General features: G+C 35.9%; 2 protein-coding genes across 2 annotated transcripts in view; one reads left to right on the forward strand and one right to left on the reverse strand.

Moving 5' to 3' along the window:
• Nucleotides 408–7,207, forward strand: LOC109230912. Its single transcript, XM_019396392.1, has 5 exons — nucleotides 408–706; nucleotides 3,077–3,130; nucleotides 4,366–4,469; nucleotides 5,758–5,796; nucleotides 6,742–7,207. Exons 1-5 carry the CDS (start codon nucleotides 631–633, stop codon nucleotides 6,892–6,894), a joined length of 426 nt encoding a protein of 141 aa, XP_019251937.1. The 5' UTR covers nucleotides 408–630; the 3' UTR covers nucleotides 6,895–7,207.
• LOC109230914 (sphingolipid delta(4)-desaturase DES1-like) overlaps nucleotides 8,292–11,029 on the reverse strand; it is a 3,760-nt gene continuing 1,022 nt past the window's right edge. Inside the window, exon 2 of the mRNA XM_019396393.1 lies at nucleotides 8,292–9,316. Coding sequence (XP_019251938.1) covers nucleotides 8,486–9,316 — 831 coding nt within the window. The 3' untranslated portion in view covers nucleotides 8,292–8,485. The remainder of the gene's footprint in view (nucleotides 9,317–11,029) is intronic.

The following is an 11,029-nucleotide window of genomic DNA, read 5'->3' on the forward strand; positions in this document are numbered from 1 at the left end:
CCTTATTTACTTTTAGTGCCATTTTATTGTTATTTAATGCTTGTTATTCTCATCCCATTATTACCTTGAACATTTAATATACGTTACGTTAAATCTGTTCCAACACTGCTCTACATGATCCACGTAGGCTGATTTTAGATTTGAAGTTATTACGTTTAACTAGGACTAACCTCTTATATATATTAAATTAATTAGTTTAACCAAAGATTCATACTTTTTGGTCAAGCAGCTATAAATTACGCATAAAGGTAAAATATTTCCAAATAAGCAAATGAGTCATTCTTTTTGGCACGAACTAGAAAGGAAATAGGTTCACGTAAATTGAAACGGAGGGAGTAAAATATATTGAAACAAATGATATTGTTATAAAAATGTTTGATTATATAAAATTGGATGTGAATCCAGATTAATTGATTACATGGGATAGAAGAGAAAACAAAAACCCGAGGGACAAGCAGCGATCATATATTTCGAAGTAACCGTTGTGCCCCCATTTCTATTTTCGACCATCTCTTCCTTCCTCCTTTATTTTTCCTCTCCTAGCTTTTTCCATAACTCCATCTCCTTCTTGACGCAATAAAAAAAAAGAGCAGGAAAGGCGAGGGTTATAATTTTTAGCTGTGAAAAGAGATGATTCCGCAGCAATGGGCACCGCCGTGTAACAATCAGTGCACCCATAAATACGCTGCTCTCATGCAAATCCCTTGTAATTACTTTCTTCTCACTCTTGTAGATATTTTTCTTTAAATTCTTAATGCATTTGCTCTATGTATGAATTTTATACTATGTTAATGTGTGCTATCAAAACAAGAATAATCTTCATTTTACTTTTGTTTGATCGGAGGAAAATAGTGGCCATTTGCTATTGGATTTTGGGAATTTTATGTAAAGCCCGAATTTTTATGTTAGTTTTCCCTACTAATTGTTCAAGAAATAATTAAAAAAGAGTTGAAGTTTTATGCGCGGTCGATCACTTAAAAGCTATATGTAGGTCACTCTATTTAATGAGTATTGATTGATAAGTAACTTGCTATAATAAATTAAAATGCAATGATGGTGTAAAAAGTTTCATTGCATTTAACTTAAATCCATAAAACAACAGACAAAGTCGGTATCTTTAGAGCTTTATGGTGGCCTTTCAAATTGATTACATTGTTTATTAGCGGCTGGTACCAAATTAAGAGGTTTTCTTTAATCAAAATGCATCTAAGCCCTATAGACTGTGATGAATTGCTTTTCGGGTTAGTATGAATTTGAGTGATTGTTGAATATATGCATCCATCCGACATTTTATGCATGATATAGCATTATAGCTTAGCGCATTGCGTTAGGCTGTTTTCAACTGTGTCTGGCTATTGAAGGAAGAGGAAGAAAGTATTAGTGCCTGGAGGAAAATTTTCAACTTGGCGTCATTAGGGTGTTATTTCTCTTCTATCCTAATTATACCTTGCAAACAGGTTTTGGTTGGACTGTGTGTTTGGTTGAATTTCTGTGGCGTGACGTTTCTTTCTCATTTGTATTCCTTTCGGCTCTTGCCAAACCCGATCTACCTTACAAACTGGGAAACTCAGACTACTGCTGACTGGGCCCGGTTTACCATCATAATCCATTGGCTTGTTTGGCGTAACTCATTACTTACAACAACAACAACAACAAACCCAGTGTAATCTCACAAGTGGGTTCTGGGGAGAGTAGTGTGTACGCAGACTTTACACCTAACTCATTACTTACAATGAAGTAAATTCTAAGCATTCTTCTAGGCCTGTGCATTTGGTTGGATTTCTAAGGCATGATGTTTTATTTGAATCCTTCCAACTCTTACCAAGCCTATTCTACCTTCATAGTCCGGGAAACTTAGACTACTGCTGACTGGGCTGGGTTTACCATCATAAGCGTGTTTGGTGTAACTCATTACTTACAATGAAGTGAATTGCACACATTCCCTTTTGTGCAATTTATGGTTAGCTTACTGAGTTTTCAAGTGATAAGATTTTGAGCCAATCTAGCTACTCTGAATAGTCAGCAATAATTTATGGTAGATCTATATTTCTTCACTTTATAGTTTGTTAAAATTCTAGAAACTTCCCATAGTTTCTAAAATTGTAGTTTTCTCTTAGATATGGATAATCAGTATATGGATCTAACCATTTGGTGTTAAAGTTGGTGATGTTGCCATGTTAATTTTGAGGATGCCCTAAGGTGTGTGATTGGACTAAAATAATAGAAAGAGTGTGTTGGTTGAGCATTCAAAAATGTGTTAGTTAAGCAGAAAAGGGAAAGAAAATCCTCTACATTGAGATTTTTAATCATCTACCTCTCTTCTCTTGAGAAGGATAAGTTGGTAAAGTAAGAACTCTTTAAAGAATTTTAAGATAACTGCCAACAGGAGCGGTCAATAAGGTCTTAAAAAATGTCAAGTTCCTCTAAGTATGGAAAATTAGAAGGTCTTATTTTCCTAACGATCATCTATTTGTCATTGGTCTGTTCTCTTTGTTTAAGTTGTCACTGCAATTAAAGGCCACCATAGGTAGCTTAACAATATCTAGTTGTGAATGGATAAGATGCATTAGCAGGTTCTTATTCAAGTATCTAAATTCTTTCTTTTTTTATTACGTTGAGTGGAGGCTCTCAGATTTTGGATCCTTATATAAAATGACCTTTACAACACTGGTTGCAAGTTCTGGCTCAATGCTAGTTGGACAAATATAAACATACTTGGAATTTGCTCTTCTTTGGAAGTATTGCATGTCATAGACATCCAGAAATTGAAAGCATGATAATTCTACTGAATAATAAGTCTGTTGTCTATGGAGTAGATGGAAAAGGAGGGTAGCTAGTAAAACCCAATACTTCAACAACAATCACTCCGGCCTTTTTTAGCTTGCGATCTTTATGTCCATCTATTTGTAATTTCGTTACGAAACAATTCTCTAAGATATATTTTCTTTGACAAAATATTATACCACTTTAATTTTATTTCGAATGTTTTAGTGTCGACTTATTCTTGTAGTAATTTGTTTCTTGGCATGAATAAGCTCGGATATATCACAATTTTGCTATGTCTGAATTTTTGAAGGGAGAGTTTTCTGCAAAAAAGGATGTGATGCTGATGGCGAGTCATGGGATGAATGTAAGTTACAAGCTTCCATGCTATGGATGTTGTTGGTTTCTGGATAACCCTGGTGAATAGTTACGTTGCCTGCTCTCTTTATCTTGCTGTCTGACCATTGTGATGAGGAACTATGTTGCCTGTAAAGACACTTACACATGGCAGTGATCCTGCTCTAGTGAATAGCAATTTTGTTATATTGCGCAAGATGATATGTAATTATGGGTTACATCCCAGCAGGGCAGATGCACGTTCGCTTACGTGGTGTTAACCGACACCGCTTTGTCGGAAATTTTCACGATATATGTATATAATAATATGCAAAAACAAAACATAGGCTAAATAAGATAAAATGACATCACTAGGTAGAGCTCCTTGGCTCTGCTGGTCAAGTGCCTTAGTTTAATAAGAGGGCCATGGGTTCGAACATCGGCAGATGCATCGTTGTGTTTTAAAATTTCTGTACATATAAGTGGGGCTTGAACTATTGACCTCTTAGATGTTAAGTTCATACTAAAACAGTAGGTCGAGAGTCAATATCACACATTCCAAAGAAAAATAAATTCCCTTCTAAGGTGCTATTGTTTCCATTGTAAGTTGTTTTACTATTTCTTTTTTCTTTCATCTTATTTCTCGATGATGAAGTAGATTAAGGCCTATTTGCGGAATCAAATGAATGATGAGTTTTTGAGTGATTGTTTGGTGTCTTATATAAAAAATGAAGAATTTAATATTATTTCTAGTGAGACTATTATAGATATATTTCAAATGAAAACTCGCTGAGGAGAGTTGTAGCAATGTACTTGAATTATGTTTTCTTAATAGGATTCGAATTGTGTACTTTTTTTTATATATGATGTCGTTACAGTAATTTGTTCATTTGTTCACTTCTTTGATGTCGACAACGCGTAAGAAAATTCTGCATACGCCACTGCAGCCCAATACTATCTAGTTATGAACGTGGAAAACCATGCCTCAACTTTGTAGAACGCCCATGTAGTTGTTCTCTTATATGGCTAGCTTAAGTTATTTAACCTCGAGACAAACAGCGTAAGTTGATATTCATGGTTCCTCAAGTTCAGGGAATGGCCATAATGTGGCTCCCCTTTGGAGTTCAAATTAAATTATTTAATCTCGAGATGTTGCATATATCTATTACTAATGCTCAGGAAATGTCTTATTTTTTAAACTTGAGACCTTAATGAGGCTTATCTATTGGTCCAAGCTACACTAGAAGAATGAATAACTATATGCAGGTTTGTCAGAATGTGAGGAAATATGCTATAAAAATCCAGTTCTGAAGGATCAACAGTGGAGTGCTTACATTGATCGATCCCCTGGTGCTGCCAGCTGCTCTGAGGTCTCCCCACCCTTCTTATTATCTTCATTGGTTGTTCTTTCACAGTTCTCAAAATGTGATGTTTCTAACAATGTCATTTGTATCACGAAGAATTTTGTCAATCGTAGTTCAAATTCAATTTTCCATCTGTACAAGATCTGGATTGAACGTCAACACTCTCAATAGTATTCTTCATAATCTTACCAATTGCCAAATTGTATGTAGCAAAAGACAGACAAAACAAGGTTGTATTTTTTGAGCTTCTAAAAAATCAAGGGAGCTTCTAGAGCAGTTGTGGATGCCTTTGCTTCATATGTTAATATAAGTGTTCATGACTTCATCAAAATATAGCGTTCATGGATCCCTGGATCAGTATCTTGACTATCTGGTTATGAGGTTAAGAAAGGAGGGCTTAGATCCCTCTTAATTTGGCAGTAACTGCTATTTCGTAAGCCAACTTAAAAGTTACTTTTTCATGTCATGAAAGTTAATTACCTATATCTAGTATGATCAGTCATCGGTTCTATCCTATGTTGTGCGGACTCTCAAAATGCTGCCACACCCGTGTCGGATCCTCCTAAAATACTATTTTATTTTTGGAGGATCCGACAAGCACCCGACGATTTTGGAGAGTCCGAGCAACATTGGTTTTTTTCAGCTGAATTGACTTGTTGAGGAGGGACTGGCTAAGCAATTGATGATTTAATACCTCTTGTTATTTAGTTTGTTAATTTGATTTCCTTAGGTATTGTAATAGTTAGAATTTCAATAGTTGATTTCTGCATTGAAGTTGGTTGTTTCTCTACGGTTTCTCTTCTTTTTGTCTTTTAGCTTCTGAATCTGCATTATAGGAAAGAGTAAGTGATGCACCAACAAAATACAATACGCTTATTGTTTAGACTCATAAACAGGAACTTATCGAGAGAGAAAAAAAGAAAAGAAAAAAAGGCTAAGGGGTTGAGTTCTACTCTTTAGTTTCCATTATCATCTATTGAGTTAGCCTCTTGAGCTCACTTTGTGCAGACAAAGTATAAGTGATGAGTTGTTGAAAATGATTGCTAGCAGTTATTCGAATGTGCACAAAGAGGTCTCTGGAGAAAAATGACTGAATTCTTATCCAAAGAGGAAAGGAATTGTTCCATCATTATTGGAATACCGTTTGGGACTGAGGCATAGTAGTTGTTGTTTTATTATTGGAATATCGTATATCTGTTTGTTTCTGGAGTATAATTTTCAAACAAAAAATGTGAATTGCATAAACTTCTTTTTTGGCACATAAGTGACATTTAATCTTCTTTATTGCACGCAGGAATGCTTTCATGCTTGTGTAGCTGGCTGCGGATACAAGGTCAGTTTGCGTTATTGGCATAAGCTTTGGGAGCTTATTTCCTAAGTAGTTGCACTAACTGAATTATCTAAGTAATTGTAAAAGAAATTAAACTGGGTCGAGATAATAATATGTTCTGATACAATACCTTGTTGTAACTTGTTTCGTGACCAGTGATCATGAGACCCTTATGTCAGTGGAGAAAATAGCTGTAATTTCTCAAATCAAGATACTGAAAAGATAGCATTTTGCTGCTCTTTTCCCTATCATAGGGTTTGTTGGACATGTTTCCGGAAGCTTGCTGCTTGAAAAGTTATAGAGTACTGATCCTTCTTTTCTTCTCAAAAGTATGCTTGCAGATAATGAGTGAAATTCAAGGTATTTAGAAGCATGGATATGGTGGAGTAAGTGTCGTTATCGAAAAAGGATCTAAGTGAAAGTAGCACCTCAGGCTTACTCTGTGCTGCCCCTGTTTGTGAGGACTAGGAAGAAATAAGTAGTACCAAGAAAAAAAAGATAAATTCTTAAAGCAACTTTATGTGGATATGATTTGAGTACTTTTATTTTCTGTCTTTGAAGAATTTATATCAATTACTTGTTGTTTCTTTCGCTTCTGTTTTCTGATTGGTTGGCTGGTGTTGTTGCTCCTTCCTTTTTATCTTTTCTGAACCGAGGGTCTACCGGAAACAACCTCTCTGCCTTCTTAAAGGTCTGCGTACACACTATCCTTCCTAGACCCCACTTGTGGGATTACACTGGGTTTGTTGTTGTTGTTGTTGAAGAATGCATATCAAATATGTATACCGTTGTTATGGATACATTACATTACAAGCGATTTGATCTAATTATTGACCGGATGATTGTTCGTTTCATCTGCAACCGTCTTAGCATTTTGTGCTGCATTGCATGTTATTGCATTATACATTTCTAGTTTCTTATTCAATGGCTTTGTTGTTGGTTGTGCAGTTTGATGTTCCTTCCCAAAAAGTCGATCAAATCCATCCGAGCAAGCCTCTCAAGCCTCCTCCCAAAGAGAAGCCGGCCATGCCTGCTGTTAAAAGAATACCACCCCTTGAATCCAGCCAACTCATTGATGATGTACCTGGGACTTCCGCGTAGCAGCAGTGGATCTAACAGTTGCGATAACTGGGAATCTAACAATAGATTTTGATGATGTACCTGGGACTTCCACATAGCAGCGGTGGATCTAACAGTTAAGATAACTGGGAATCTAACAATAGATGTATTTGGAAAGAATGCATTTTTCTTATTTACTAGGATTACTAGCATGATTCTAAGTTTTGTCACAGCATATTAGATGCAGTAGTAATTTTTGGTCTTTTTGGAAAATTGGCAAGAAATTTAAAATTTAACAATCATAGACCAGTGTTTCATGTTATGAGCTTTTTGTACTACGTAGCTAAAAATGTAATCTCATTTGCCAACTTCGACAGGATCAGCCAATTATTATCCCGAATTGCTAGTTAATTTTGTTACGATCCTTGCAAATTATTCATAAACCACACATCTCTTGATGAAATTGAGCAAATTTTTTTTTTTGGCCATGATTCTATGATTACAAAACAATGTTATTTTCGTTGTTTTGGTCATTAGACCAAGGAAAAACTTTGCTCTGATTTCACTTAACGATGGACTAGACGATGGAGAAGCTAATGCTTATAACTAAATGACGTTCACTAATTTTATTGAAGATTTGATAATTAAATTAGACAATTTAACAAAGCTTAATGTAAAAATATAAAGTTTTGCATGTATCATTTGAATATTTCTATAACTTATTAATGTTCAGTTTAATAATTTTTTTAACAAATAAAATAATATTTTCTGAGTTTAGGAAAAAAAGGTACTATTTTTGGCCTTGTTCTTATATATCCATCAGTAGAATTGATATTCATGTTAGTGACATGCCACTCACATGGGGTTGAAATTCTTACCTTATTTACAAAGTGCGAGCCATAGACAATACTCTTTATTAGTTTAAATACTCAACATATCTAAAACTTGCAAAGGAGGCACAAATTAAAGTGGTGTTCCACTTTATGCAACACCCTCTCCTTATTCATCTATTAATAAAAGAATGACATCTTTCCTATAATTGGAAACATTTCAAGTTTAGATACAAGTGTCATAACACGTTTAAGATTACAACTTCTAATAATCTTACTTTCTTCCAGAAACTCCGTACCCAGCCAAACACCGGCATAATATAACAAGGGAGTATAAGCTGGCAACTCATTGTTAGTACCAACAACAATAACATACCCAAAATAATCCCACATTGTGGGGTCTAGGAAGGGTAGTGCATACGCAGACCTTCCCTGTACCTCGTAAAGATACAGAGGTTGTTTCCACTAGACTCTCCGATTAGGAAAGCAAGGGCAACACACTGTTAGTGTTATGTTCATATATTTCCAAGAGGAGACACTAGGCATATCCAAGGCTTCAGATGTGTCATTCTTTTCCCCTTTATTTCCCATTAAAGAGGCTATATGCAGTAAAATAAATAACATGGAAATCCCATAACAAAGGATATTATACATGATTAAAGATGAACTTAGTGACTGCTACATCAACTCTATTGCACATGATGCCGGAACTATATCATATTGTTACAAGAATCAAAATAGACAAGAAATATCACATAGTAAGACTGAAAGTATTAGCAAGGAATCAACGACTACCACTGCAACTATTCGGACTTGTTTGCCTTCGTTGACAGCTTTCTCTTCATTCTGCTGAAAGGTCCAACTGTTCGATCCATTATGTACATGTAGATGACCTGGCTCCAAGATTTGTAAGAATCTAAGTTTTCATAATATTCTGGTGCGATCTCCTTCACCTTGTAGAGTTTGCTTCCGGGAATTCTGGGAAAGTCATGGTGCTCGTTGTGGTATCCTACGCTCCAAGTCATAAGGTTAAGGGGACCGTAATAAGAGTATGTCTCCTGCTCAGGATTGAAGACATAATGCTCGGAGATGAAGTGACCAGCCATTGGGTGCATCCCGCCCCCAACAAAAGTAGATAGGATTAGATAAGCGAGTGATTTCCAGCCCCAGAAGTAAACCATAGCTCCATCCAGGGATAGCTGGATAATCAAATTAATGAACTCCCATATGCCAGGTGGTTTAGGTTTAAGAAAAAGTGGCCGGAAAGCATAAAAGAAAAGTTGGAGAATAACCCATATAGATTTTGCAAGAACATTTTTGACGACATGGGCCTCAGCAAGGCTCGGGATGTCCATGTCAATTCCATCAACTCCTTGGAAGCGATGGTGCTCAAGGTGATACTTTTGGAAAGTGACAGACATTGGCACACCCACGGGAAGGTTGGCAAATATTCCAAGCCAACGGTTGTAGACTGGAGTAGAGAAAGCAAGGTTATGACTTAGTTCATGAATAGCCAAGAAGAGATTGTGGTTTAGAAAAGAGCCGAAAAAGTAGGCTACTATCAATATCTTCAGCCAACTTGCATCATGAAGGAAGGTAGCAGTCCAAAGCTGAAGCAAAACAACTCCAGATATCTGCAGAGGACAAAGTTTAGTGATCAATAGGACAAACCGAGAAATTTAAATAGTCTGCAAGATAATATACAAATTCAAGCATAGTTAAAATTCAATAAGAATACGCCCTGAGCACTAATTGAAAGATTTGCTGCCATAATAGATAAATAAATGACAATGAGTGCTCACTTGAAAATATTGCTGCCAAAATAGTTATCTCAAACCCATCAAAAATAATGAAACATCTTTTGTTAATTATATGAATCTAGTAGCACTTATCAGTTTCTGTGACGATTTGCTCATATTTTAGAAATAAATTTTAGAACTAGTAATTTCTGAAATAGCATCTGCTCTTGTCCTCCAAGGAGTTAGGATGGTGTAATTGCATGCACATGAATGGGTAAATGGATATGATATGAGTCACATGACCAATCCATGGTCGCAGGAATTTTCTGTTGTCACTATCATTTAAGCTGTCTAGGAAAAGACATCTGGAGCAGAACACATAAAACATTATCTATCAAAATATTTGACATTATAGACAAGGAGTTGTGATTATACCAGTGTATCAATGAGCTAAATTGTAAGCAAGAAAAGTCACAGATAGATGCTAATCGGAACGCGTGACGTTCACCAGTTGATACAGTCTTGATTTATCTTTTCCACTTTGGTTTTAAGGGAAAAGAGAAAGTAGGTAAGAGACCAGAGGCGGATCCAGGATTAAACTTGATGGGTTCAACCAGTAAAGTTCTTAGCAATGAATCATTTTACTTTATAAATTATGGATTTAGATCTAAAATTTGTTGAAAATTTAGTAGATTTTGACATATAACTTTGAGTTTAGATCTAATTATGGGTTCGTGAACTCATTTTACTTTTAAGATTATAGGTCTAGATCAAATATTTGTTAAAATTTAGTAGATTTTCACATATAACACCATGTTTAGCATAGAAAATACAATGAACCCGCTTTTGGTGTGCTGCATCCGCCCGAGGGACGCAAGTCATAAGTCGAAGACCATATCATGATTTGATTTATTTTCAGTCTCTAAATCCATCCTCCTGGAATAAAATTCACCTGAGTGTATGACAAGTCTCATGCTCCATTTCACAACAGTCTAAACACATAAATTTCAAAGTGCTTGAAACAACTATCGCAACCACTCGTAGAAAGAATTACACATATGAGCAAGAGATGTCGATTCTGACAAAGGCAACATTCTTTTTCTTTTTCAGGAAAAGGGTAAAAGAGAGGATACTGAATCAACAACAACAACAACCACCCAGTGGAATCCCACAAGTGGGGTCTGGGGAGGGTAATGTGTACGCAGACCTTAACCCTACCCTGGAGGGCAGAGAGGCTGTTTCCGGAAGACGCTCGGCTCGAGAGGAAGAATAGGAAGGATACTGAATCACCATTACAGGAAATCTTAAAGTTTGAAAGACTGTTATAAGTTTCACAATTGCATTATCTGATTCGAGAAGCAAATTCAAAGAAAAAGCTCATAGCATTCCAACTCAAAAAGATTGCCAGCATAAACCTTTATGATAATGCCTAATCCAAGGAAAAAGCCAAAACCCACAATTGTATTTATCAAATATCCTTGAAAACACAGGTAAGCACACAAAAATATATTTCAAAAATAAATAAAAGCCCATCGACTGAAAACTCAACCAGTAAAACTATAAAGATTCAATCTTTACCCCCCCCCCCCCGACACACACACACACACA

Source organism: Nicotiana attenuata, chromosome 8 (assembly GCF_001879085.1).
Source record: "Nicotiana attenuata strain UT chromosome 8, NIATTr2, whole genome shotgun sequence".
NCBI classification, from domain to species: Eukaryota; Viridiplantae; Streptophyta; class Magnoliopsida; order Solanales; family Solanaceae; genus Nicotiana; species Nicotiana attenuata.